This window comes from Peromyscus maniculatus, chromosome 2, assembly GCF_049852395.1.
Source record: "Peromyscus maniculatus bairdii isolate BWxNUB_F1_BW_parent chromosome 2, HU_Pman_BW_mat_3.1, whole genome shotgun sequence".
Taxonomy (NCBI): Eukaryota; Metazoa; Chordata; class Mammalia; order Rodentia; family Cricetidae; genus Peromyscus; species Peromyscus maniculatus.
In genome coordinates, this window is record NC_134853.1 from 87,983,325 (window position 1) to 88,009,879 (window position 26,555).

The 26,555-nt window shown below is 40.3% G+C and overlaps 1 protein-coding gene across 4 annotated transcripts in view; it reads right to left on the reverse strand.

Moving 5' to 3' along the window:
* Nucleotides 1–26,555, reverse strand: part of Astn2 (astrotactin 2) — a 952,034-nt gene that overhangs the window by 516,260 nt on the left and 409,219 nt on the right. For 3 of the 4 annotated variants that reach the window (XM_076564364.1, XM_076564363.1, XM_076564361.1), the window contains 3 exons: nucleotides 4,682–4,766; nucleotides 3,466–3,540; nucleotides 2,569–2,706 (listed from right to left, as the gene is read on the reverse strand). In XM_076564364.1, coding sequence (XP_076420479.1) covers nucleotides 2,569–2,706; nucleotides 3,466–3,540; nucleotides 4,682–4,766 — 298 coding nt within the window. The remainder of the gene's footprint in view (nucleotides 1–2,568; nucleotides 2,707–3,465; nucleotides 3,541–4,681; nucleotides 4,767–26,555) is intronic. The other variant, XM_076564362.1, reaches the window with a different exon arrangement.

Below are 26,555 nucleotides of genomic sequence, written 5' to 3' on the forward strand. Positions count from 1 at the left end.
TTTCTCCAACAAGTCCATACCTACTCCAACAAAGCCACACCTCCTAATAGGGCCACTCCCTATGGGGGCCATTTTCTTTCAAACCACCACACTAATTGGCACTCCTGTGATAAGTACATAAAAACTTTAAATTGTTCTTAGGATGGCCATATTTTGTTAATACTAGTTGTATTAAATTTAGCTCCCATGGGTCACAGCTGTTCTGACTCTGATTGTGAGAGGGTCCATACTTCTCCCCAAATTTTATCCCATATTTGGACTCCCAGTCCAAACTTGCAGTGTACCTTCTAGTCACTCCTGCAATCTCACTGTAATGTGCGCCTCTGTCTCCCTTGGCTTCAAATGCCACCGTCTTCATTCTAATCTCTTTGCTGTGATTCTATGTCAGCAATATTGGTTATCTGTAATTATGATGTATTATTTATTAATTTCTAACGTATTACCTGAACCTGACTGGAACTTATTAATTCTTTAAATACTCATGATATGCTTGCCTGGGTAATGCCATGTCAAACAAGGTTTATTAATGTAGCTTAGAAAACTCCACCAACTTAGGACAAATCACTTCACGTGGAAGGCTATAATCTTTATGCACCCTTGCTCGGTAAAGGCCCAAACTTAGCTTCATTGCTACCTAGTAAGAACACAATCTGGGCTTTAAGTCCATTTTTTTTGTCTGTTTGCTTAACATTTATAAATAAAACGAAAATAGCAACATAGCTACATGGGATGATGGTACAAAGATAAAATGCAATCGCATCAGTAAAGAATCTAGTACGTAGGGTACTCTCACATCACTGGGTTTGAGCTATTATTCTTATACTTGATGAGGAAGGCCTGCTATCTTCATTTTACAGACAAAGAAATGGAAACTTACAAAGTTAGACTTGGCTGCATCGTATTACATGGTGGAAATGGAGTTCTCACCCAGCCCTTGCAACTCCACAGCAAGTGGTCATTAGCATCTGACACGTACATCTTCACTAAAATCCCAAATCGCAACTAGCTCTGTGGAAAGCTAGCAGAGTGCCTTTCAAGGGATTTTAGCTGAGGTCATTAGAGCTCCTTGAGAGTGGTTCTATTAGATGTAGCTTGTTCTACCTTTGCGATATGGAACACCCAGAGACTTTAACAAGCTTTCCTTAAGTTTCATCTACTTCAATTCTTATATAAAAACATAGAAACGATGGAAATCTTGATGAATCAGTTTGTATGTACAAAAATATGTTTGTTCTTTAGTTTTTCATTTTTTGTCACTGCATTTTACAAATGCTATACATTTATTGTCTAACTTAATTTTAAATTTCTTTAAAATTTTTAATTATGTGTGCATATGTGTTGGCATATGCACATGAGTGCAGGTGCCTCTGGCGTTCATAGAGGATGTTGGATATTTTGAGTCTGTAGTTACAGATAGCTAGTTGTGAACCACCTTATGTGGGTGCTTAGAACTGAAAATGGGCCCTCTGGAAGATCAATAAACATTCTTAACTGCTGAGTCATCACCTCAGCACCAATATTATATCATTTTTGGAAAGATCACTGTTGTGAAAAATATTAATGGCACAGAAAAGCAGTTAGTCTCATTCTTCCATATGAAATGTAGCAGATGATGAGAGTTGCTTCTCAGTTCTCAGAAGACAACATATACATGTTGACAACATTTCCATTCATAATGAACCTGTGACAATCGTTGAGTGGTAGAACTATAGTCACAGGTAGTCATCAGTGCCAAGTTCTTATTTTTGTTTCCATATCTGTAAGTGGTGTGCAAACTGCTTTCATAATTAATACTAGAATTCAGTTATGGTGATGTCATAATTTCTAGAACATTTCCTTTAATCATATTAGAGACAGGGAAGTAAGTCTCTACTATAAAAATCCAGACTTGTACTAGGATCAGATCTAAGGCCCTTGACTTAATGAAATCAATAAACATTTAGTAGATGTCCAATATGCACTAGGAACTGGGGATTACAGAGCTAAGTAAGTTATTTTCTTTGACCTTGAGAATTGCACCACATAATGGGACAGCATAATATATAAGCCCCAATTAGAAGAAAGCAGAACAAGTCTACAAGGAAATTGGTTGTGAGGGTCAAAACATGGAAGGAGAGATGCACTCACATTTGTTTCATGAGTGAAGATCAAGGGGACTCGACACTTGTGGATTTTCTAAAAGTCATTCTCACAATAGAAAACAGCCCATCCTTCAAACTTGCATGACTCTCCAACATACAGCTAATTAATGATGATCATATGATAAGCTCATCTATAATAAATCTCACAGTGAGTGAGGTGCTATATCAGCCTCTGATAGTTTTTTTTTAAAATAAAAATCACAGAAGGAGAGCAATGATGGTAGACTGTAAGCCAGTGTAGCACAGCAACAGATAGTTATGTAAGACTTAAGAGCAGATGGATTTGACAACATTCTTTACATATACCAGGCCCCCGTCAACATTACTGAACTCTTCCCTTTACAAGGATGCCTGTAATGCTGGAGCAAAAGGACGTCCATGACTGCAGTCAGTCCTCTACACAGGATCTTAAAGATGACTTCCCTACCTGACATCTGCAGGGTCTTCTGTGACGAGCACATCGGTCTTACAGGAGGCCAGGGGGTTGATGGACAGCTCCACTGGTGGAACCACAAAGCTTTTGCTGACCGGAAGCCAGAGGCCTTGGCCCAAGCTGAAAGTAGACCTGCAATGTAAGAGTTTCCATTGGGGAACTCCCCGGGAAGCAAAGAGTAAAAAGAAAAAGGGGGCCCTCTCCCCCTCCCTTATAGGGCATTTTCTCATTTTTCCACCCACCTGAGTGTTCTCTAGTCCCCAAAGCACAGTGTTATCTAGATTTGCTCATATTGAGACGCTTGTCTCTTAAGTTTATTCATCATTTGGCCATTGCATTGCTTTGTGTTGCTTGTTATCTTTGCATGAGTAATGAGTGGACACTGTGAAGACAGAGACTATTGTAGCTCAGCTTTCCAACGGTCCTGATGCCCAGCAGGAGTTCCATAAAAAGTCAGAAGGAGCAGTCTGGCACAGAGGGTGAGAGCACGGACTCTAAATCAATTCAAATCAACATCTTATTCCCTGGTCTGCCACTTAGTTCACTATGTGCCTTTATCTGCTTTAATATTGAAGTTTTCCACACAATTTCATAGAGGTAGCAGAGGTAATGGGAAGAGTCCGAGGTTATAGAATATTTTTTAAGAGGGTAGACTGAATAATCAGCAATGCCTCTTCTAGTCCAAGTACCTGAGTCCATAAGTCTAGAAGCCAGACAAACAGGAACCAAATTCCCATAGCAACCCAGGCCATGATGCTGCACAGTGCCAATAAGAGTTCTTTTATATTCAGTGAGGCTCAGGATCAACACTCTTAAGACTACACAAACACACACGCTGTCTAACCTCTCTCCTTTTCCAAGCATCATATCCCAATAAGACTGTCAACTCACCTGAGAATCTTTTCAGGGGCCTGCTCTCCTGTCACCAGATCATAGCCCCTCTCCAGTGTTGTGTAAGGCCAAGGTCTGAGGAGATAATGGAGCAAATGGAAGACAAGAAGACAAGACATGGTATTAGTCCAAAGCAAGTGGGAGCCACACTGCTCAAGAGAAGCTATACAGACAGTCACATTCCATAGAAGTAATTACTGGATGTGACTTTCTACATTTTAAAGGAATTTCTTCACATCACAGAAGGATTCAACACTTTTGTTAAGCTTACTTGTCCATTCCTGAGTTCATTTTGGAAAACCCAGTTCCTCCTCAGCATACTTTATTATTTCCTGTTTGGGTGTATGAATGAAGTGCCAGTGCTTGTTCTCTGGAATTTTCATCAGTTATGTACCTCCAGTACTGAAGTGTGTGAGTCAGCAGGAAAATGGCTTTCACTTTTCACTGGGCAGCGTGTGTGTGTGTGTGTGTGTGTGTGTGTGTGTGTGTGTGTGCGTGTGCGTGTGTGTGTGTGTGTGTGTGTGTGTGTGTGCGTGCGTGCGCGTGTGCGTGCGTGCGTGCGTGTGTGTGTGTGTGTGTGTGTGTGTGTGTGTGTGTGTGTGCAGTGTGGTTTTGATTTATATTTAAAATAACATTTTATCACTGGAGAATCTCTTACAAGGTATTTTGATAATATTCAACTCATCTAATCTCTGCTCCTACCTCCCCACCCACCCAACTTCATGTTCTCTTTCTGTTTCCCCCTTTTCAAACCCATCAAGTTCAATTTGTGCTGACCAAACACTCTTGGCTATAAGGCCTGCCCTGGGGAGTGATTGAGCTACCAAGGGTCACCCCTTTTAAGACAATTACCAGAAACTATCAAAATGCTGTTATCTCCTCAGTTACGGGTGGGACTTCACACCCCCTTCTCCCCACTCTCTGCTGGGGTTTTCTCTTGCTTGAGCACGCTCAGGGCTTGTGCAAGCTGTCATAATCCCTGTGAGTTCATATGTGCATCTGTTCCCTTGTGTCTGGAGAACACCTTCCGCTTGCCCAGCACCTCTGTTTCTTACAATCTTCCTAGCCCCTCTTCTGAAGCCTTTGGGGGAGGTTTGGGGGAGATGTTCCATGTAGGGTTGAGCCCTCTGCAGTCTCTTATTTTCTGCAGAGTCTAGAGCAGGAGGTAAAGGAATGGGCGCGCTACTGGCCAGCCTTGCGATCCTGTGTCACTCACCCTTCGCTTTGCCCCCAGTCACTGCGAACACACAGATGTCTGTGAACTGGGTCAGGGGCGTAGCCTTCATGACAACTGCACTCCCCTGTAATTAAAAGGAAACAAGTGTTGTGATACATTGCCTCTACACATATTCTGTTTCTTGGTTCCCTTGTTTTCCTGAAAGGTTTGGAAAGGCCTCGTGAAAAAAAAGAAGGGTGCTGCACCCACCGACTACTGTGGGTAGCACAGGGTTTATGCATTTGTTCCTTTGTTTTTTCAGCTACTTATCTTCCATCCAATACATTTGGGACACATTTAACAGTGGTGATATTTTAACTGTGCTGAGATGTGATTTTATTTGTATGTTAATAAATAAAGTTTGCCTGGAGATGAGAGTTCACATCGAGAGGTCACATAGCCATAAACAGGAGTCAGGCACATGCCCTTAATCTGATCACATGGCAGGCAGAGTCTCTATGTGGTCAAGAACACAGCCAAGCGTGGTGACATGAGCCTTTAATCCCAATACCAACTATAGAGACCTGGAGGTCTGTATAGACAGGCAGTGACGAGGAAGTCATGTGGCTGGGCTTACAGCCAATGAGAAGGCAGAACAGGAAGGCAATAAAAACACAAGTTAGAGGGGAAGAAACTCTCTCTGGGGAAGTGACGGCGGCAAGGTGGTATGATAAGGCTAGTCGTGGCTCTTCGCTAGTTCTCTGATCTCTTTGGCAGTTACCTCTGTATTTGTCTCTGTGTTTCTTATTTAATAAGACTGTTTAGAAATTCATCTACATTTAACCAAGCTCTCAGCTCTATACTAGAGACACAAAGGCAAAAATTGTAACTCAGTGATTATGGGGCTCTCAATTTGATAAGGAAGCAGAAAGTAGCTAGATAGTGACAGAGGGCCTATTTTCTAAAAAAACAAACAAACAAAAAACCCTGTATGTATATTTGATTATATATACAATAGTTACATGTATATATAAATAAATGTTTATATATTATGATAATGAATATGTATTTTACAAGCATAACCAGAAAATTAAATGTTTTCCAGTGGAATGAGCCAGCCTTGTCCATCAACACATAAGCCTTTGGTCAATGACGACTCCTTCAAGATATTTTTGATTTCCTCTTTTGGAAAGGTGTTTTGCCTCCAGTTTACCTGTCTTCACCTCTCCCTTGTGATCTCCTTTCAGTCTCTTTCTCTGCTCCTGTCCTGTTCTTTATCTCTTGTGTGCTTCCTTCCTTCTATCTATCTATCTACCCTTTACTCTGCCCATTCGTTTTCTTCACTGGCCTTGTCTTTTGGGGGCTGCATGAGTGCCCCCTAGCAGTCCACACTGTGTAAGTATCTCCTTGGGTTGGCTGAGTTCATTTCAGCATGCCTTGTCTCTCTATCTCCAAAGTTCAGACTTCTCTAACAGTTTTCAGAAAGTTCCCTATGATAACTGCTCAGTGTATTTCAGAAGGTGTGAAGTTTTAAAGTTAAATTAGCTATTTTCCACCAAAGGTATACTTGTGAAATGTTGACAGATGCTGCTCTAAAAATAGATTCACTAAAAAATAAATTTGGGGGATACAGTGCTCTCCGTGGAGTGATTCTCCATGGGGATGATACACACCACTTTCCCCAAACTTTAGTTTGAGAAACTTGCAGGGCTGGGGCTTGCGCTCAGTGGTAGGGCCCTTGCTTTAAATTCTATCACCAGTACTTACACTGAAAAAATATTGAGACAATTTTGGTGGTCTGACAATGTGAGGAATCATCATTCTGTGAAATACTCCTGGGCAACTTTTTTAGAAGTACCTAGAAGAGAGTCAGCCCCAGCCCTAACTGATATGAGGCCCAGTGAACAACTGAGCATCAGCTATGTTTGATAAACTTCCTGCTTACTGATGGCCAAGTGCCTTCATTCCCATCTTTTCGTGAATCACAGCAATTCTAGTTGACCTGACTGAAACTTTTCACATGGTGAGGGATATGTATTATTCAACGTGGAAGATTTAAGGACTTCTCAATTTTATTCTTTAATTTTTCTTGTATGTACTTTTGAATCTCTTTAAAAATTAAAAAAGAACATGATAGACATGTCGCGTTCTAGAGTTGAGGACCCTGACAAGAGTCCACATATCAACTCCAATTAGATTTATTTCAAACTGACCTCAAAAAAAAAAAAAAAAGGCCTCCTGTCATCCTTGCTTCAGTGAAGAAGGTTATGAGTCTCTGAGTCAATATGCTAATAAGCTCAAGCTATTTGAAATAGGAATTGTGAATTAAGTATTTAATTTTTTACATCGATTTATTTATTGTGGGTGTGCATGCACACACATATGGGAGCTTCAAGTATGCCATGGCACAAAAGTGGAGGTCACAGAAAAAATTGTAAGAATCAACAAGTTCTTTTGTTCTACTACGAGGGCTTGAGGTATTGAAATCTGGTCATCATAGTTGAGGTAATCATCTATACCTACTATACATCTTATGAATTAATGCTTTCTCAGCTTTGTGTAAACAAAGCAAAGACCATATAAGCAAGACCAGTAAGGAGGAGGTTGTGAAATCATACTCACAATGACTTGTTTCAAGACATTTATATTTACCCAGTAAGCCTCCTCTTGTCAACAAGGAACCAGGAGCATTATACATTTGACCTTCCATAAAGCATTCTGAGAGAAAGACAAATTTTTAATTCATTCTATGTATTAGAATGTGTATTAATCTTTGTGTGGCCTGCAACTTGCAAGTGTATGACAAATAGCCTGGGTTTCATAAATACTGGTCAAAATGAAATGGGAGTAAGAAGGAATATGGAATCAGAGAACGAATGGGTCAGGGGTAAAATCTGAAATATTCAAAAGATTGTTGGAAGACAAAGGAGAAACAGAATAGAGAAATCTACTTTTCCTCTCCCTGAGCATGTGGTAAATCATCAGGGTGCCTTCTTGCAGCCAGTAATGCTTCCTGTAAGCCTTCCTCCACCACCAGGCCTGGGGTGGTCCACTGAGTGGGAGTGCTGTATGTGTGATCTAATGAACTGGTTCTTGCAGGAGGAAAGGGAAATTGACTCAGAAGACTGAGAGCCTTGAATTTGGATTGCAGTAATTTGCCAATGGGGGAGGGGGACGACTTGCTAATGATGTGTTAAAATGCAACAACCCCTTCATGAAATATTCACCACTTTAAACATGCCTAATATTAAAGATTAAAAGTCCTGGGATTTGTCCTCGAGACTCCCAGAACTGATTTATGATCTGCCAAAAGACACAGACCTCATGATTCATAAAGGGAGAGGTAAAATGGTTACTCATAGCAAAGGAAGTCAGGCTATAATGAGTAAAGAGAAAGCTCCTTTGGTTTCTGTCTAGGTTACCAGTGATTCTCCAGAAAAGGGCATGGTCATTCACCCCTCCCATGTCTGTTTGGGAATATCTGTGACAGTGAGAAGTCTGTTCCGTTTCCTGAAAGGGCACTGTTATACTTTTCTCTTTCTTCCTTGTGTGCTTACTAAACAAGTTTTCCTTGACTCAGATAAGTCATTAATTACTGTCACTCATGATACAACAAATATGTATTTTACAAATGAGAAGCATCCACGCTAGGGGCCCCCATAGGGCTGCTAGAGTATAGGAAGTAGACAGATGGCAAAGCCCATGGGGCTGGGATCAGGCAGGCAGACCAGATTTCAGTACCCACTCTCTTCCTATCTAGTTGTGTGACTAGAGAAGCAGGTCTGGGGAGAATCTGCTTTACCTCTTTGGTCTCAGTTTTCTCATCTATACACTGGAAATGAAGTGACATTGATGTAACTATCTCACAGAGCAAATGAAGGTATTAAAGAGTAGAGGCTGCAGTTTTGGCCAACAGGAGTTGATGGTCAGTCTGTTACTTTCCTCCTCTTTAGCTTTAATGCTAACATGGTCCCTGGTAGTGCCCACATATTCTCTAGGGACACATGTATTTTCTTGCATGGACATTAGTGTCTCCAGCTACAAAGCTGAGGGTTGGATTAAATATCCATCAATTCTCAATACCAACATTTAGCCATTTGCCTTGCCTTTCTGAATCCCTAACCTCTGCTCTCTGGACAATTTGTTTTAGCCATGACTATGATCACTCTTAGTGGTGGGCTGGGTGTCTCCGGCAACATCTCCATCAATGCCATGGCTATTGGCTTTATTGACTCCTCTTTCCTATTTTGCTGATTCATCAAATTCTTCTCTATTTGCAACTAAGCGTTTCCTTCTTGTCAGATGAAAAGCTTCTGGCCTCCAGAAGTAAGGGTTATTAACCCCTTCTCTGGGTAGGTACTTTCCACACTCTACCTCTGCTTGCCAGGCTGTCAAGAATAGCTCTGCTGGGACACACGTTAGCATGTTATTATGCTGATTGTGAATGCCTGAGCTCTATCATCAGTGTGAACACTCCATAACAGGCATAGTCCACCACTCTTGTTAGGGCTGCATCCCAGCACTTAATGCACTGTCTCACCCATGGAAGCATTTAAGAAATAAGTGCTAAAGAGTGAAGTGACATAACTCAAATGTGGGATAGTCAGTTTCTTATTTGTGTATTCCCCACACTAACCTAAGTTATTTCTTTCTTTCTGGGTTTGTTCCTTACTGCAGGGAGTTTTTATCAGTCACCTTGTATCACAATAAATCGACTAGTAACTGATGTAGGGTGGGTAACTGACTTACTGAATTAATGGACAGAAGGAAGGAAGGAAGGAAGGAAGGAAGGAAGGAAGGAAGGAAGGAAGGAAGGAAGGACAGACTAATGGACATAATAAATACAGTATTCATGAATTCAAGCTGATTTTATTTAGAATAATGATGGAAAAAGCCGAAAATGTCCACAACAGAATTCTACTGCACATCAGAGCAGAAAAGGCCCTTAAAGATCCTGGAGTTCAGATCTTCTTCATTTTTGAGAAGAGGAATCTAAGGTTCAGAAACTAAAGAGATTTTGTCAAATCTCCAGGCTAGTCTCTGGGGTAGCCAAGGTTAGAGCCAATGGCTCATGGCTACCAGAACCATTGGAACCCTTCAGGCGGCTTTGGTGGTGTAATTCTTTAGTGCACATTGAAACCATTTTAAGGGAACCTTTACCCTTTTTACTCCTCTGACATTTCTGACTTTCCTATAATGAGGATATTACATTTCCAAGCAGGTATTATAAAAAAGGTAAAATGAATTCGAAATATCCTTAAGCACATTAAAAACACACATTTGTAGGTAGTTAATAACGCAGACCTAAAAAAAATGTTTAATCTCTTCATTAAAGTGGTTCCCATAAGGGAATTCAATTAAGCCAATTTCCATCATGTTAGTTACTAAAACTTGGTATCGTTGGCTACAGATGAGCTGTGTTGGCCTTAAAATATTTACTCTTCTTATCTCTTAAGTCCTATTTATCCACTTCTCCCTTTTTATGTTGTATGCATTCTCTCTTCATAAACTCTTATTCAGAAACAACAGAAGCTTGTTTCTGGTGAGCAAATCAGACTTATCCTTATCCAAAGCACTTCAAAGTAAACATCCCTCTTCTGTTAATTATAGATAGCCAATGGACTGGAGAAGTAGTGGGGCTTGCAAACTCCTTGTTCTTGATTCAAATTCTGCATCTGATACCAGAAGTGCTGTAAACAGGTCAAGTTGCTTCTCTCTCTGGTCCCTTTCCTTACATATAATGAGACTGTGATCAAGTATCTGCTGGAAATTTCAAGATATATACTTTAAAAGTCCTTAGTGCTATCTTTAGCACACTTCTTATTGCTGCTGAAACTGTTATATACCCTTGAGTTGTTACTGCTCCTGGATGGATGAGGCTCATTTGGCATCTTGTTTTGGTAGAAGAAAAGGGTATTAAGAACAAAGTATGGCTTTTCAAAGTCAAAGACATTGTGGATTTCTGTTTTGTATTTAATCTATAAGGGTTGCACATGTCAAAAGAGACAGTCCCCATGACTCTTCTCCATCATTCCAGAAGCCCTGGTACCTATTATCTTCTCTGTCTATGGCATCTCCTGTTGAAGGAGACACACATAGATGCAGGGTATAGGCAGAGGGTGATCTGCAGCCTTAAGGATGACACTGGATATATACAGTCTCCTTGCTCAGCCTAGAATTCTGACTCCCATACTCCCTCCCTGTCATCCTCTTATGATTCCATTTTCACTTGCTCACAGCTCAGTCATCACTTATCATCACAGGCCAGGGATGCTGTTTTCTGTTCACTTTCCTATTTACGCTTTATGTCCCCGTTGCTTGGAAAGACAACTCCCTGGTCTCTCAGAGAACTGATCATGGCATGCTTTCCTCTTATGACTGCAATGAGCTGCTATGTCTCTGTAACCTATCCCAGAGTCAGGTACAGAATAGAAAGATAGGGCAGGAATGGCATTACTGAGGGCCAGATTGTTTCATAGTGCAATGGAATATAGCTGACACATGTCATTGTATGCTTCTTTGTTCTGCAATATTGCCTGAGCTTTCAAAGGTGGGAGAGTAACATATATGTCCCATTTATGGATGAGCCCTCCACAGATACTTGAATAGGATCATTTGAGATGTTCTTGCGGACTCCAGGAAGCTTCTTACTCTAGGAATGTTACACAAAAGGTGTATGCATGTGTGTATGGATGCATGCGAGTATTTGTTTATGTGTATGTGTAGAAGCATGCACATGTAGAAGCTAGAAGAGGATGCTGGATGGTCCCCTCTATCACTTTATTATTACTAGGATGTAGGCTCTCTTCCTTATCATGAGCCTCATATTTTCTCACATATGCTAGAAGCCAGCAAGTCCCAGTAATGCTCCTTTGGAGGTGGTATTACAGATATGAATGGGATGTGTGGCTTGTTGTATTGGTACTGTGATCTGGACTCTAGTCCTCATGATTGTGCAGTAAAAGCTCTTAATCCCTGAGTCATTTCAACAGCCCCTGAATGTCTGCCTTAATCCCACTCCTCGAGAAAAAGCAGAGCCTGGTAATGGAAAGATGAGACCAGAGGAAAAGAAATGAGAGGTCAAGAAAGTTTAAGAAGAAAAGAAACATAAGTTGGAGTTTGATTATTTAAAGGAAATGAGATAATTACAGCAGTTTTGAATATAACAAATGCCATCAAGGATTACATTTCAAAGCCCTGTTCCCTTTGCAAATTACTTTATCGCTCTCTGCTTTGGCCTTCCCATCTGTAAAGTGAGAAGGCAGAATTTACAGACTCCCCCAAACACCCTTAAAAACATGGTCAAATTCTGGTCCTCTTTCACAATCTGGTTTTAACTCTTAAAGTCAGTATCTGTCCTGTCAATGGATGATTTGGGATAACTAGGGTTTTGGGGAAATATGGGCTCGAGGTGGTCCACTGGGAAACATAGCTGGCATGAAATAAAAAGAAAGTAACATTAAGAACTCTGGACAAGGAGATTTGTTTTTTAGATGTTGCTCAGCCAAGTGGCTGTTGCACTTGGGGAAGGTCCGTTACTTCACTGGGATTCCATTTTTTTTTTAATACAGTGTAACATCCTGTTGACAGTTCATCAGTTTTGGACAGGAACCTTTACTATCTGTTCTTTCTTTAAAATGTCAACAAGATTCCAGCCTTGCTCATTTCAAAAGCACTGAAGACCAAGATCTAAATCTGCTTTTCAGGTGCTGCTTCTCCACTGTCATTCATCATCTGGCCTCTGAGGAAATTTTAACTACAGGTTGGAAGGTTCTGCTTGCATGAGTTAATCAGGTCTAACTGACATTGGCTCTGTCATTGTGGCAGACCCATGTCCAGTGATCTGGGCTTCTGAGAAGACACCAACCACTGGGTCACACAAAATCCCCTGCCCCATGGCTCAGCCCAGGCAACCGCTCATCACTGGCTTCATTGCCTATTTTCTAGCCTCATCCACTTTTAAATGAACAATACAAATGATTAGTGGTATATTAATGTCAAGGAGGGAAAAGAAGTCTCCCTCAAAGTTGTAGTTGATTGAGGATTCAGACAAAATGATTTATTTAATTTATGTATATATTTGTTTGTCAGTGTGGGTGTACATTACAAGTATCTTCAGCTACCACAAGATATTGAAACTGCTGGAGCTAGAATTATAGGCAGCTGTGAGTCTCCTGAACTGGATTCTGGGAACCAAACTTAGGTAGTTCATGTATACTCTCTTGACTGCTGAGCCATCCCTCTAGCACCAAGTTGGTATACTTCCAGGACTCTGTTTCCCCATCAGAAAATGAGCATACTAAACCAAATTTCTTTATTACAGGCACTGTAGACAATACAAAAAACAATGATTATACTTCTGGCTACATAGACATTCCTTGGTTACTGAAAATGGTGTCATTACTCCTCCTGATAGCATGGACAGCATTATTGGTTTCATGAGAAACCATCTCATCTCTATGGTTATAGCTCTCCTCTTAAAATTCTTGCTATGGTGCATGTTTTTCTTTCTCCCCTTCCCATAAATCTTGTCTCATCTCTGTCTCAAAAGTTAAGACTTTACTTCTTCAGTATGGTGTGGTTGTGGTTCTCTTCACAGGTTGTATGCACCTGGTATGGGGAAGATGAGGACTTAGAGATGAATCCACTTAATTTTCTGCCTTCAAGAACTGGGTGGAACATACATCACCATTACAAGGTGTGGTTGGTCTGAGTTGAAAGTAAAGAGTGTGGAAAGAGTCACTGAACCAAAGAAAGGAGCCCAGAGCTTGCTCTCAAGGTCAGTGAGTGCTTCTACAAGAATAGTACTATGGTAGTGAGGGAGGATGAAAAGACACACATAAAGGTCATTATTAACTTCTGAGTAGTGTTGGAAGTCCTACAAGTCCTCAAATAACCCTATAATGTAGGTTCTAATGTTCACTGTCTAATAGAAAACAGTATTGAGCCTAGAATAAGTTGAATAGCTACCTTGCTAGAGGCGAACATGTTGCAATACTCCAGGAGGCACCATTAGATTCCAGCAAGCCTGGCTTCAGAGCCTGTGTTATAATCCCAGTTCATCCTTCCTCCCTTCCCATAGGAATCATGGGATTTCCAGACCAAGGAGAACAGAGCAAAGGCAGGTCACAGAATAGATACTAACAGGGTCACTTTGTTTTTTTAAATCAGAGGGAAACAGTGGTGCAAGACTCAATGTGTACTTAGGCATCTTGGCTTGTTTTTAGTAATACAGGGAACCAGAGCTTGGGAATTTGTCTCTTCAAAAATAGTCACTTTCAAGTGCTGAGTCTAGGAAAAGTGAGCAGAGAAAGGCAGTTTCACAAAGACAGTCACAGGTATCTGAGTGGAATTTGAACTCCATGGCTTTGTGATTTTGTAAAATTACCTGTCTCTGACCCAATTCATATCCTTAATTTCCAAGTTAATCATCCCTGTCCTATTCATTCACCAACATGAAGAATAGTCAATCAATGCATCATAAATATTGCCTGCAATAGCTATGATGATTGTGAGAGATACTGATTATACAAAAGGGAAGAGCTTAGTCATGTCTCAACTTGATGTGCCATGCTTTGACACCCATCCTATGGCTGCCCCTTTTTGAACAGAAACAGAGGAGGAATAAATGGGGGGGGGCATAAAGGAGGTAGGGTGGAGAATGGGAGGAAAGGAGGAAGTGGAACCTGCAGTTGGAATGTGAAATAAATGAAAAAAATTAGTTAATAAAACAAAAACAAAACAAAAAATGAACAAACAAAAGAACAAATGTCCCTTCCTGACCATGAATTTAAGTTTGATCTCCTTCATTATAACTTGAAAAAGAGAAGGTTATAGGAATCGTATTGAGATCACCAAGCCTCCTCACTTTTAACTTGAAGAAACATATTATGGCAAGAGCTAATGCTGCCCAGAGTTTACAGAAGAGGTATGAAATGGAATCCCTTGGGTACTTAATTTGGCCCCAGTTTCCATAGTGAGAACAAACATGGTTAGAATTTCAAGGCCAATTTACATGGCTATAGAACCAGAACATGTCTTCCCAATATAAAAGATGAAAGGGCTTAACATCACCTTGAGTCTCACGCAAATGAACTTGATGACCTGACTTGCTCATTCACTGTATTTTTACAGGATCTTAAAGGCTGCAAATGAGGTAATGTCATCATCAAAGACATGAAACCCCTGGCCAGGTTTCTTGCAAACTGTTTGTTGTCCTCCCTCAAGCCACTTCACCCCTCTGAGAGTCATCATTCTCCTCTAAAAGACAGTAAACATAAGCTCTGTCCTCTCCTCTCCATGAGATTGCTGTGGGGATAAAATATATACTAAGGCTAGTCAGAACATATGATGATTAACAATGCAGTTGTTGCCTACATGAACAAAACCTGAAAGAGTAAAGTGAAATATACAAAATAAATTAAGTTAAGGGTAATTATTCATTTTGCAAAAGGCTTATTCACTTGAGAGGGGGAGAGAGAGAGAGAGAAGAATAAAGGAGAACAACAGACTTATTGATGTATTTTTCTCCAAAGTATGAGTTATCGTAGGGATTGTAAAATCAAATTGCATTTATACAACCAAAGCTAAAAGACTACTGAGTTTTAACAGAATATTTTGGATGCAAAGGATCATCCCTACATCAAGCCCATGCCATGAGAGTCCACAGACCTAAAGTGATTTGAGAAGGATGATACCCAAGGGGATCTAAGTAGAACAGGACCTCTGCCATTGTCTAGCTATCACATGGGGACGTGGAGGAGCTATAGGCAACTATGCCATGTCTCTACTCTATTGCAGGAGAATCTCGAACTGACCTCCAACTCCACTGTAGACAGATGGACACAGCATAGTTGACTTCCCAAAGACACCAGAGAACTGTCACAGCCAGTCCTCTCCATCTGGAATATTGTGTTATTTGACATAATATGTGCACTCTGCTGAACTCAATTAATTCTTACTTTGCTAATCTCAGTGCTGACTTTATTGGTGTCTGACCCAATGCTCTCTTCCTTTCTTACTTGTCAAAACTCTGCTCTCCGACTCTCCTTTCAGCTTTCATTCTCTCAGTCTCTGTAACTGCCTCAGTTTCCCCTCTGGTATACGCTTCTCTGTCACTGTCTTCCTATTCGTGTATCTACATATTCTGCATTGTCTATTTTTCTCTATGACTGTCTTTCATAGCACCTTTCAGTGAGAGAAACTTGAGGCTAGAGTCAGAGAAGCTCATATTAAACACTCAGAGCCACCTTAGTTTGCTTATCTACTAATAAATTATGAAAAGTAGTGTACTTTGGGAGATGAAGTAAAGATTAAATAATACACTGCATTTAAAGCTGCCTTGAATGAAAAAATACAGCCACATCATGTTAATCCCATATCTTCTTTCTGTCATATCTTGACTTTCCTCCCTCTCTCCTTCCTTCCCTTCCTCCCTCACTCCCTTCCTCCATTCTCAGTGCCTCAACCTTCACCTCCTCTTCCTTTCTACCTATCCCACTCTCTTTGCATACTCCATCCCCTACAAACCATGAACACAGTTTCTAACCCATTCCTTTCCTTCAGTAATCTAATTGTGAAATGCTACAGTTCATGTTACTGAAGTACACACTCCAACAAAATATTTTATGATGCATTTCCTTGTATATGATGGACAATCATGAACAATTAAAATTAAGCAGTGTGTGTCCAAGTGCCCCACACTTGACTTCACTAGAATCTCGTTTTCCTGTTCTGCCCATTTATGGTCAAGGAGAGGTTGCATCAGGCTGTTCATACTACATAGAGCAAAACCACCTGGGCTGCCTGACTGGTCAGGTGTATCTTATATTACTGATTGCTATGTTCTGAGGGAGACTCCTGGTGTGGCCACATAAAAACATACCTTGTCCTGTCCTGTCTGTTTTAAACACAAACCCATTTAGTGAAGTTTTTGCTTTTGTTTTTTTAAGAGGAAATTCAACAAGATAACTAATAGGCTGATACACATTCACACACACACACACACACACACACACACACACACACACACACACACACACACTTCTTAATCACACTGTACCAAAGCAGCCTGCAGTGAAAGGAGAAGAAAGAGGATGGTGTGGAGCAATGGAATCAAATCCTGAGAAAAGGCTCATGCTATTGCTAAGTGCTGTTTTAAACAGCTTCCAGGAGTTCCCTTATGCTCAGAAATCTGTCATTGTGTTTTCCACTCCATCATGATTAAGTCTTTTGTGGGTTCATCATTGCCAACTCTGGGGAGTCCTTTTTGCCCCTAATTTAATAACTTCTATTTGCTTACCATGTGTACTCACCATAGAATGCATGAAGTACTTTGCACTGATTATAATCATCGCAATAATACAGTAAAGGTGAACAGATTTTCCTTATTAAACGAACAGGCAATTGAGGCTTAGGAATACTGATTTGCTTGAAAATGTACCTACAATCAATGGCAGTACCAAGATTTTGATCCAGTTCTGTCTGATTTCAATGTTCAGACTCTTCCTGTCTTCTCTCTACTGCCTCTCCAAAACCAATCCAGCACACCATTAACCCATCTAGATTTTCAGTAGTCTCTTTTATGACCCATCCTTGGTGACTGAATTCATTTTGGACTCAATGTTTGTGAAATAAAGACATTCCTGAAGCTTGGAGAAGACAACATGCCTCACATATTCTTCACTGAAAAGATTATTGGAAATGCCTAGTCCAGTCCCATGGGGGCTCCACAGTTCATGGGTTTCCACTAGTGTGGCAGGTCATCTTGCATGTCCTCCCATCATGATCTCAATGTCCCTTGCCTGCAGTTTCTCTCCTCTCTCATCAATTGGATTCCCAGAACTCAGCCTGGTGCCTGGCCATGGATCTCTGTATCTGCCTCCATCTGTCACTGGACAAGGGCTCTATGATGACAGCTAGGTTATTTGCTAGGCTAGTCACCAGAGTAGACCGGTCCAGGCACCCTCTGGACCACTGCCAGCAGACCAAGGTGGGGTCAACCTTGTGGATTCCTGAGAGCCTCCCCAGTACCCTGCCTCTTCCTATTCCCATGATGTCCTCATCTATCATGGTATCTTCCTCCCTGCCCTCCCACTCTGTCCCTGTTCCAGCTTGACTCTCCCATTTCCCTATGTTCTCATCCCCCACTCCTTGCCCTCTGCCACTCCGCCACACCCAGTCCACTCATGTAGATCTCATACACTTCTCTTTCATGGGGTTAACCATGTGTCCCTCCTAGGGTCTTTTCCTGTTAGCTAGCCTCTCTGGAGTTGTGGGCTGCAGTCTGGCCATCCCTTCCCTCCCATTTAGTATCAACTTATGAGTGAGTACATACTATGTTTGTCCTTCTGAGTCTGAGTTACCTCACCCAAGATGACATTTTCTTGATCCATCTGTTTGCCTGCAAATTTCACGATATCATTGTTTTTTACTGCTGAGTAGTACTCCATTGTGTATATGTGCTACATTTTCTTTATCCATTCTTCAGTTGAGGGGCATCTAGGTTGTTTCCAGGTTTTTGGAGATAGTTGTTTGGCTCGAACTGTTTGGGGGGCACCCAGGCAGGGGAATCGGGATCTCTCCCTGGTGCATGGGCAGGCTTCTGGGAATCCGGTGCCTGTGGTGTGAAACCTTGCACAGCCTTGGTGCAGTGGGAAGGGGCTTGGACCTGCCTAGGCTCAGTGAGCTGGGATCTGCTGACTCCCCATGAGAGACCTCGATTTGGGGGACTTGGGGATGTGGGGTGGCTTGGGAAAGAGGGCTGGGGGTGGGAGGAGGGAAGAGGGGTGGTTTGTGGATAGCATGAGGAGTGAGTAGAAAATTTCTTTTTTTTCATTTTTTAAATTTATTTATTAAATTTAATTTTATATATCAGCCATGGATTCCCTTGTTCTCCCCCCTCCCACCCCCCACCCCCACCCCCGCCTTCCCCCCAGCCCACCCCTCATTCCCATCTCCTCCAGGGCAAAGACTCCCCCGAGGATTGAGTTCAACCTGGTAGATTCAGTCCAGGCAGGTCCAGTCCCCTCTTCCCAGGCTGAGCCAAGTGTCCCTGTATAAGCCCCAGGTTCCAAACTGCCAGTTCATGCACTGAGGACAGGACCCGGTCCCACTGTCTGGATGCCTCCCAAGCAGATCAAGCTAATCAACTGCCTTATTTATCTGGAGGGCCTGATCCAGTTGGGGGCTCCTCAGCTATTGGTTCATAGTTCATGTGTTTCCTTTTGTTTGTATATTTGTCCCTGTGCTTTTTCCAACCCTGGTCTCAACAATTCTTGCTCATACAAACCCTCCTCTTTCTCACCAATTGGACTCCTGGAGCTCCACCTGGGGCCTGACCTTGGATCTCTGCATCTGGTTCCCTCAGTCATTGGATGGGGTTTCTAGCATGACAATTAGGATGTTTGGCCAGGTGGCCTTCAAAAACTTCAGAGATCTATTCAGAGGGCCTGATCCAGTTGGGGGCCCCTCAGCCTTTGGTTTATAGTTCATGTGTTTCCATTCATTTGGCTATTTGTCCTTGTGCTTTATCCAACCTTGGTTTCAACATTTCTCGCTCATATAAACCCTTCTCTTTCTCGCTAATTGGACTCCCGGAGCTCCACCTGGGGCCTAGCCGTGGATCTCTGCATCCAGATTCCTCAGTCCTTGGATGGGGTTTCTGGCATGACTATTAGGGTGTTTGGCCATCCCATCACCAGAGTAGGTAAGTTCCGGCTGTCTCTCGACCATTGCCAGCAGTCTATTGTGGGGGTATCTTTTTGGATTTCTGTGGGCCTCTCTAGCACTTTGTTTCTTCCTTTTCTCATGTGTTTTTCATTTATCATGGTCTCCTATTCCTTGAAATGGCTGAGATCTACATGAACAACCTGGACAAGAGTGGGAGTAATGAAGGGCGAGGGTCGAGGGAAAGAGAGCCTGTGGGAGCAGGAGATCCCAGCTGGATCAAGAACAGAGAGGGAAAATTTCTTAATAAAGAAAAATAATTTTAAAAAAGAAAATTTAAAAGTAAAAAAAAAAGATTATTGGGAATGAGTATTGTTGAACACATCCCTGCCAGACAAGTCCTCTAAAGCATTGACAGAAGCCCCCACCTTCCAGTGGCAGAAAAGACATGGAAAAATGCCCGTGTTGAATCAAGTGCTTCATGGGCCCCTCATCAACATCTTGTAATAACTTAGCCTACACTTGGCACAGATTTTCACGGAATAGCCTAAGCCTTCGGAGACTAGCTTTATCCACTCCTTTCAGTCTTTTCCCACAATGGGCATACTGTGCATCAGGTTTTATTACAGCCTCTTTTTTTTGATTCATATTTATTATTTTTAGTTGATCCTACCCACATGCCTTCATTTTTTCCATTTCTCTAAGACACCACATTGTTTGGTTACCTGTCAGAGAGAAATCAAGCTAAATCAGGAGCTTCCTCTGTTGGCTAGCCTTCAGCAAACCTAAAGTTTTATGCAGGCTGATAGCGGAGAATTATCCTCAACAGTCTTATTCAGCCATAGACCTAGAATGCTACACTATTGACCTAGCAGGCAAGATGTGCCCAATGATGCAATAGCAGAAATAGTTATTGATGCAATAGTGGTAATGGTCATGAATTAATAGTTTTACCTGTTCAACTTTAAGAAGACACAAGTGATTGTGTAAATCCAAGACCATCAGCTAAGAATAAGACCTTCATTATATCTTGTGTCCAACACTCCTTATTTACTAAACTCTGATTCCATTCCTATCTAACTGTGGCCAGCAAAGCTCTGTTTAGCCCCTTACATTTCACTTATTTATTTCAGAATTTCTCTTTCCTCTTGTTGTACATCTTTGGTGTCATCTTCTCCTTGGTTTTATCTTCAAACACAGCATGAGAAGTGGGACTGGAGCTTCACATGTATTAGAGTCATAGCAAATAGATTCCCCAATTTTGATGTCAAATCATGAAATCAGTTTGCTGGAAACTCTATGGGGCTCTTTGGGTACTTTAGCTCATTATTTCCAATCCTGAGTACACTGCCTGGCATATAATTGGTGCTCACTAAACAAAAGCAGTGAACCAAGTGAAGCATTTAGATTCTGACCACTTCCTCCCACCAACCCTGTTAATACCTAACAGAAACCACCTTCATCTGTGGCCTATATCCTCATGCTGGGCTTCTGCCTGGTCTCCTTACTCCTGCCTCTGCCCTTAGAGGTTTTGTTCAGTAGTTTGTCCTTTAACAATCATTTTAAAATATAAGCTAGGGAATGTCCATCTCTCTGCTCAGCATGCTCCAGTGGTTCCTGACTTCATTCAGGGTGAGATCAAATGAGCTGATGGATACAAAGTTCTTGGATATGCCTTTATCCCATCTTCTAACACTCTTAGCTTCCAGGGCAGAACACTCCACTTTTGACCATTTTCCTTGCAAATGTGAGGCTCAATCTCCACTCAAAGTCTTTATACTTGCTCATACTTTTACATGAATGATGGTTTCCCTGGATATTTGCAAAGAGAACTTTCCTCTCTCACATAATCAATGACACTCACTTTGAGTGAAAATATGCAACCCTCTTCACAGAGCACATGTACACACACACACACACACACACACACACACACACACACACACACACACACACAGACCCATCATCATCATCACTATCTCCTTTTAGCACATGATACACTATATTTACTATTTACTATCTTGTAACTTGTGTCTTCCTCTTGCCACCATGGACTATGAGTTCCATGATGGAAGAAATTTTACATTTTGCCCATTCCATTAATGCCTTTATTCATTAAGATTCTTCATAAATATCTACTGATCAAATAAACACACATATGACTGAAGAAAATATACCCAAAGTGTTATTCACTGAATCAAATTCCTTAGAGAGATAATATGCCATCCCTTTTTCTCCTCTAAAGATATGAACATAGAAAATGTCTTAGGGTATATAAGCAATAGGGTTGTGACTCTCTAACTCTGTTTTCACAGCTTAATGTGGGAATTAATCAGCATGGCCATGTTTCAATAAAACTTTATTTATACTAAATATTATTTAGCTAGTGGGATATACTTTACAGACTCTGCCATGCCAGGCAGCTGGCCTATACTTGTTTCATGGTGAATCCCATGAAACAATACACTGCCTCTCAAGGAATTGTTACTGAAAAAAACATTTTCAATGAAAGGAAATAGATACAAATATATTGTTGTGATATTTATTCTTTGATGGCACTAACTAAAATTGCTGCAGCAGCAACCATGTTGTATATCTGAGTTCTTCAGAATGACAGTTGTCGCTAGAGTTTTCCGCCTTGCCCACAGGGACAAATCTTTGTCACCCGCCAGTCCCACAGCCGCTCAGACCGAACCAAGTAAACACAGAGACTTATATTGCTTACAAACTGTATGGCCGTGGCAGGCTTCTTGCTAACTGTGCTTATAGCTTAAATTAGTCCATTTCCATAAATCTATACCTTGCCACGTGGCTGGTGGCTTACCGGCATCTTCACATGCTGCTGGTCATGGCGGCGGCTGCAGCCAGTCCTTCTGCCTTCCTGTCCTTTTATTTCTCCTCTCTGTTAGTCCCGCCTATCCTTCCTGCCTAGCCACAGCCGATCAGGTTTTATTTATTGATCAATCAGAACAACTTGACATACAGACCATCCCCCAGCACAGCCAAGTGCAGACCATCTCAGACACCTGCACTCAGGCCCATGGTCCTAATCATCCTCTATACGGACCTGCTGGGTAACGCCACAAAGAACCCAAGAAGGGCTCCCACAGGACATACAGAACATCCCACAGCATGACAGTCACTGGCCACATGTGGCTATGTAGCATTTCAAACATGGAAACACAGCCAATGGACTGAATCTTTAATTTTTATTTCATTGTAATGAATTTGCATTTTAATTTAAATGTCATTTATGTCTACTAGCTACCATCACACAGTGGAACTCTATCATAATCATTCTTCTGTTTCATGATCCATCTTTGTCATTCTCTTTCACTACTCTAAAGGTCTTTTTGTGATACTCAGAACTCATGGTGACTGTACTTTTCTTCAGGATCCCATAATGTTTATTCCACTCAGTTCATGTTTTTATCACAGCTTTGGTTTACATTCAAGGCTCCTGTGCTAAGTGCTTACTGCAATTTATCTGGTTTAATCCTCATAATAACCTCCAAGGGCTGTTTATCATATTACTTTTGTTTCTTTGGAAGGAGAAACAAGAGCTCAGGAAGGGTCCCAAAGCATCCAAGTACTGCAGATGACAGTAAAGGTTGTTAGGGTTTGATTCCTGGGCATGTAGACTCACAGCACACATTCTAGACCAACATACACACATTTATTAAATAGAGAAACCTGTGTTGGACACAGTTTCCTAGGTATCTGTGCTATGTATTCTCCAAGATCAGAAGTCCCTCATCATCTTTGTTTTATAACCTCTAAAGCCAGAGATTATCATAACCTTTGCTTTCCATAAGAATTTTAATGTAAGTAGAGTCCTGGGGGGAAAAACTGACATGTTCAAGGATATACCATAAGGAATTTGCAAATATATGAGTGAATTTCTTGAGACTGGTATCTAAATCCAGCATATCATCTTATGTGCATCAATTCCAGTATTCATTATTAAACATTAAGGATAAGATACAGAGTGAGATGGATTTGGGGACAAAGCAGTGAACAATGAAGACTCATGACATTTATGCATCACACAGTCCTTCAGACAACTAATAATTAAACATATAATGATACAAATAAATGTACAATTGCAGGTTGCAATTGCATTTGATAACATGGGATTGTGGTTCAGAGAATAATCTCTGATGCCAGACTTTGGAACAAAAACTAGACTCTACCACTTCACAGATGACTTCAGGAAAAAAAAATTTAATTACTTGTGATTTAATGTCTTCAGCTGTGAAATGATGATAACAATATGTCCTTACATCAATTCAAATAAATATATTTTGACATCAAATATTACTGACATGAAGCCTTAGCTAATAGTTTCTAGTATACTTTGTTGATTATTGGCAACATTGTCTTAATGGATATAATACCAGGATATATGTATAGTTTTGGATTGACTACAATGATTGTATCTACATAATATGGTAATTAACATATTAAATGAGATTTCTATGAAGGACTTAGAAGAGGCTAATATGCATAGTTTCCTCTACCTCAATGTGAACTGTTCATTCTGCTTACCATGAAAGAAAAATAGAGTACTAAAGTACTGAGGAAGAATAATCTAGTCTAGAAGGGTGCTTCGTTGAGGATGGGACATTGAACCTGAAATGCAAAGGATAATGGTAATGAAGCAACTAAAGAAGAGCACATACAAAAAGTGAAGCTGGTGAAAGGCAGACAGTTCAATGCAGAGAGAATAGCACCCAAACAGCCCCCATCATATTAATAAGCAGAAACGACTCAGCATTAGCAGGTACGGGACACTTTGCAGCATAGTCATGTATCCTGGTCACTGCCTATCTCAAGTAGGAATTAATCACTGTCACCTATTTCAAAATCTCTGTTAATAAACCCATGATTATAAAGTTCTACCAATATATTTAGATTTTACTATTTTAAATATCAGGACATAAACAATTGTCAGTGGCTGAATAAAATTTTTGATATGCTTGGATAAAATTAAATACTATTTAATTTAAATGTTAAAAGATTGTATATGTATGATCCTTCTTTTAATTATCCCAAAACGGCTGTCAGAGATATTACAAGTCACCTTTTTATTTGCTGCTTTGCAATGTAAAAATTTAGCATTTTCACAACATCTTTCAAGTTCTGAGGCGATGTTGTCTTGACTTTCATTGACACTGCAAAGTTCTCTTTAAGGAAAAGTTTTCACAGTTCCTTTTGTAAAACACTCTAACCTTCTTGTCCTCGATTTTTGAATAGCCAAGCTTGTGTGCTGTTGTAGCCTCTCTAAAATTTCATGACCTCATCCTTGACCCAGATCACCCCTTTTTAAAAGACCACATTCCTCTTGCACAACACAATATTTCACAATACATTCAACTCAAATATAGTAAGAGAACCAAGCAGAGATATAAAACAAATTCTCTACAGTTCACCGGTGCTTTAAGAGACTATCTCTTTGTTATGTCTCAACACTCCTCACTTGTCCTTAATCCAATTTGGTCCTTTGATTGTTTCAAGTCAACTTATTCTGTACGTGTTTTGGCCGAAGGATTCATTCATGTCTACCTCTGAGAATTCTCTGCAAATACCTCCTAACATGAAAATGATATAATGTCTCCCCTTTTTCAGTGTTAAATAAATTCTGTTCCACAATAGCTTATAAAAAATGGTAGTTTGTCTTTCAGTCTTGGTTCAAATTCCAATAGTGATGTTTAGCAAATATGCAATGCAAATAAACCATTTTAATATAAGCTTTGTATATGGAAAATGGAAATAATAACTATATAAAAGTATGCTTATGAAGACCAAAATAATTATGTGAAGTCTCACAATGATACTCTATTGACAATATATACATGATAAATTACAAATTCTACCACTGTCACTTTAGTATTTGTATATCTCATGATGTCTCACCAAGACTTCCCATTATTTCTCTTAACCATGTATTTGGCCATTGTCTACCACCCCCATCTGCCATATACAGATAATGAACATGCATCAAATGGATTGATCTGAAGTTATTTTAAAAAAGGCCTTTATAACCAATTCACTTCATGAAATGTAAACAGAATGATTATGGCTGGTTTTTTTTTTTCAATGCTTTCTTATTGGAAATTTTTTAAAAGCTTGTTTCCACTATCTTGCATACATAAATAAAAAGTTAAGAATTTGTACTTTCAACAAATTATGTTTTATCAAGGATCTACTGAAGCTCAGGGACAAAGACTGGTGAATTGGAGAGTATTATATAGTCTGAGGTTCACATTGATGCTTCAAGGAGGATTAGCCACTGGACTAATTCTGAACTCAATCTGGACTAATACACAACTGGCTTTATTTGAGTTTTGAAGAAAACTGCCTGTGCCCAGCTCATGTCAGGTGATTTTCAGAAGAAATTTAGCTTGATATGTCTCTATTTAGTAATGGCAGACATGCTTTAGTCACAATATCTTTTGTCACAGCTCACCAAGTGCTATCCATGGTGCTGACACCTGATTTATCATATCTTTGACCAAGACAGCCTGCCCCGTTAGCAATTGAAACTTGATTTCCACCCACCCATCCAACCATTAATATATCCATCCATCTGTTCCATTCATTCATTAGATAATTTGTTCATACATTCAAGACAAAAAATACGTATCCAGGAACTGTTTCATTTGATAAAGCAATTAATAAGAAGAATAAAAGCCAAGTATTTCTAAAACACATGATATTATAGTCTCTCTTTCCTAGTCTGTGTCAAAGTTACTACCTATAATTATGTCTTAGCTATTTACCTATGCATGTCACATACACATTATCCCACATCAATATATCTTCTGCAAGACCTACAAATCTCAATGTTATCATCCCTCTTAAATCAGGAACATTCTCCATCATTGAGAAGTCTTGGACTTTACAGTTTTATAAAGTCCTTTTTTTGACCTTTAAACTTTATTAACACAGGGCTCAACAAAATAATTGAAACACTCTATTAACACTAGAAATGTTCTGTACAACCTAAGATCACTGTATGATATAATTACACACACACACTATATTTTCATTTAATATACTATTCCAAATGAAAAGTCGCTGTTGGAGACATGAAAATAAACTAGATATTATGGTTGAATATGAGTGAAGTTCATCTCAATTGTGCAAAGGAAATTCCATTTGCCGTAAATACCATTTATAAATTGTTTTTATCATACTTATACTCTAAGTTATTAGTGCTTAGAAGGTCATAGAAACATGAATGCCAAGCTGGAAAATATCTTAA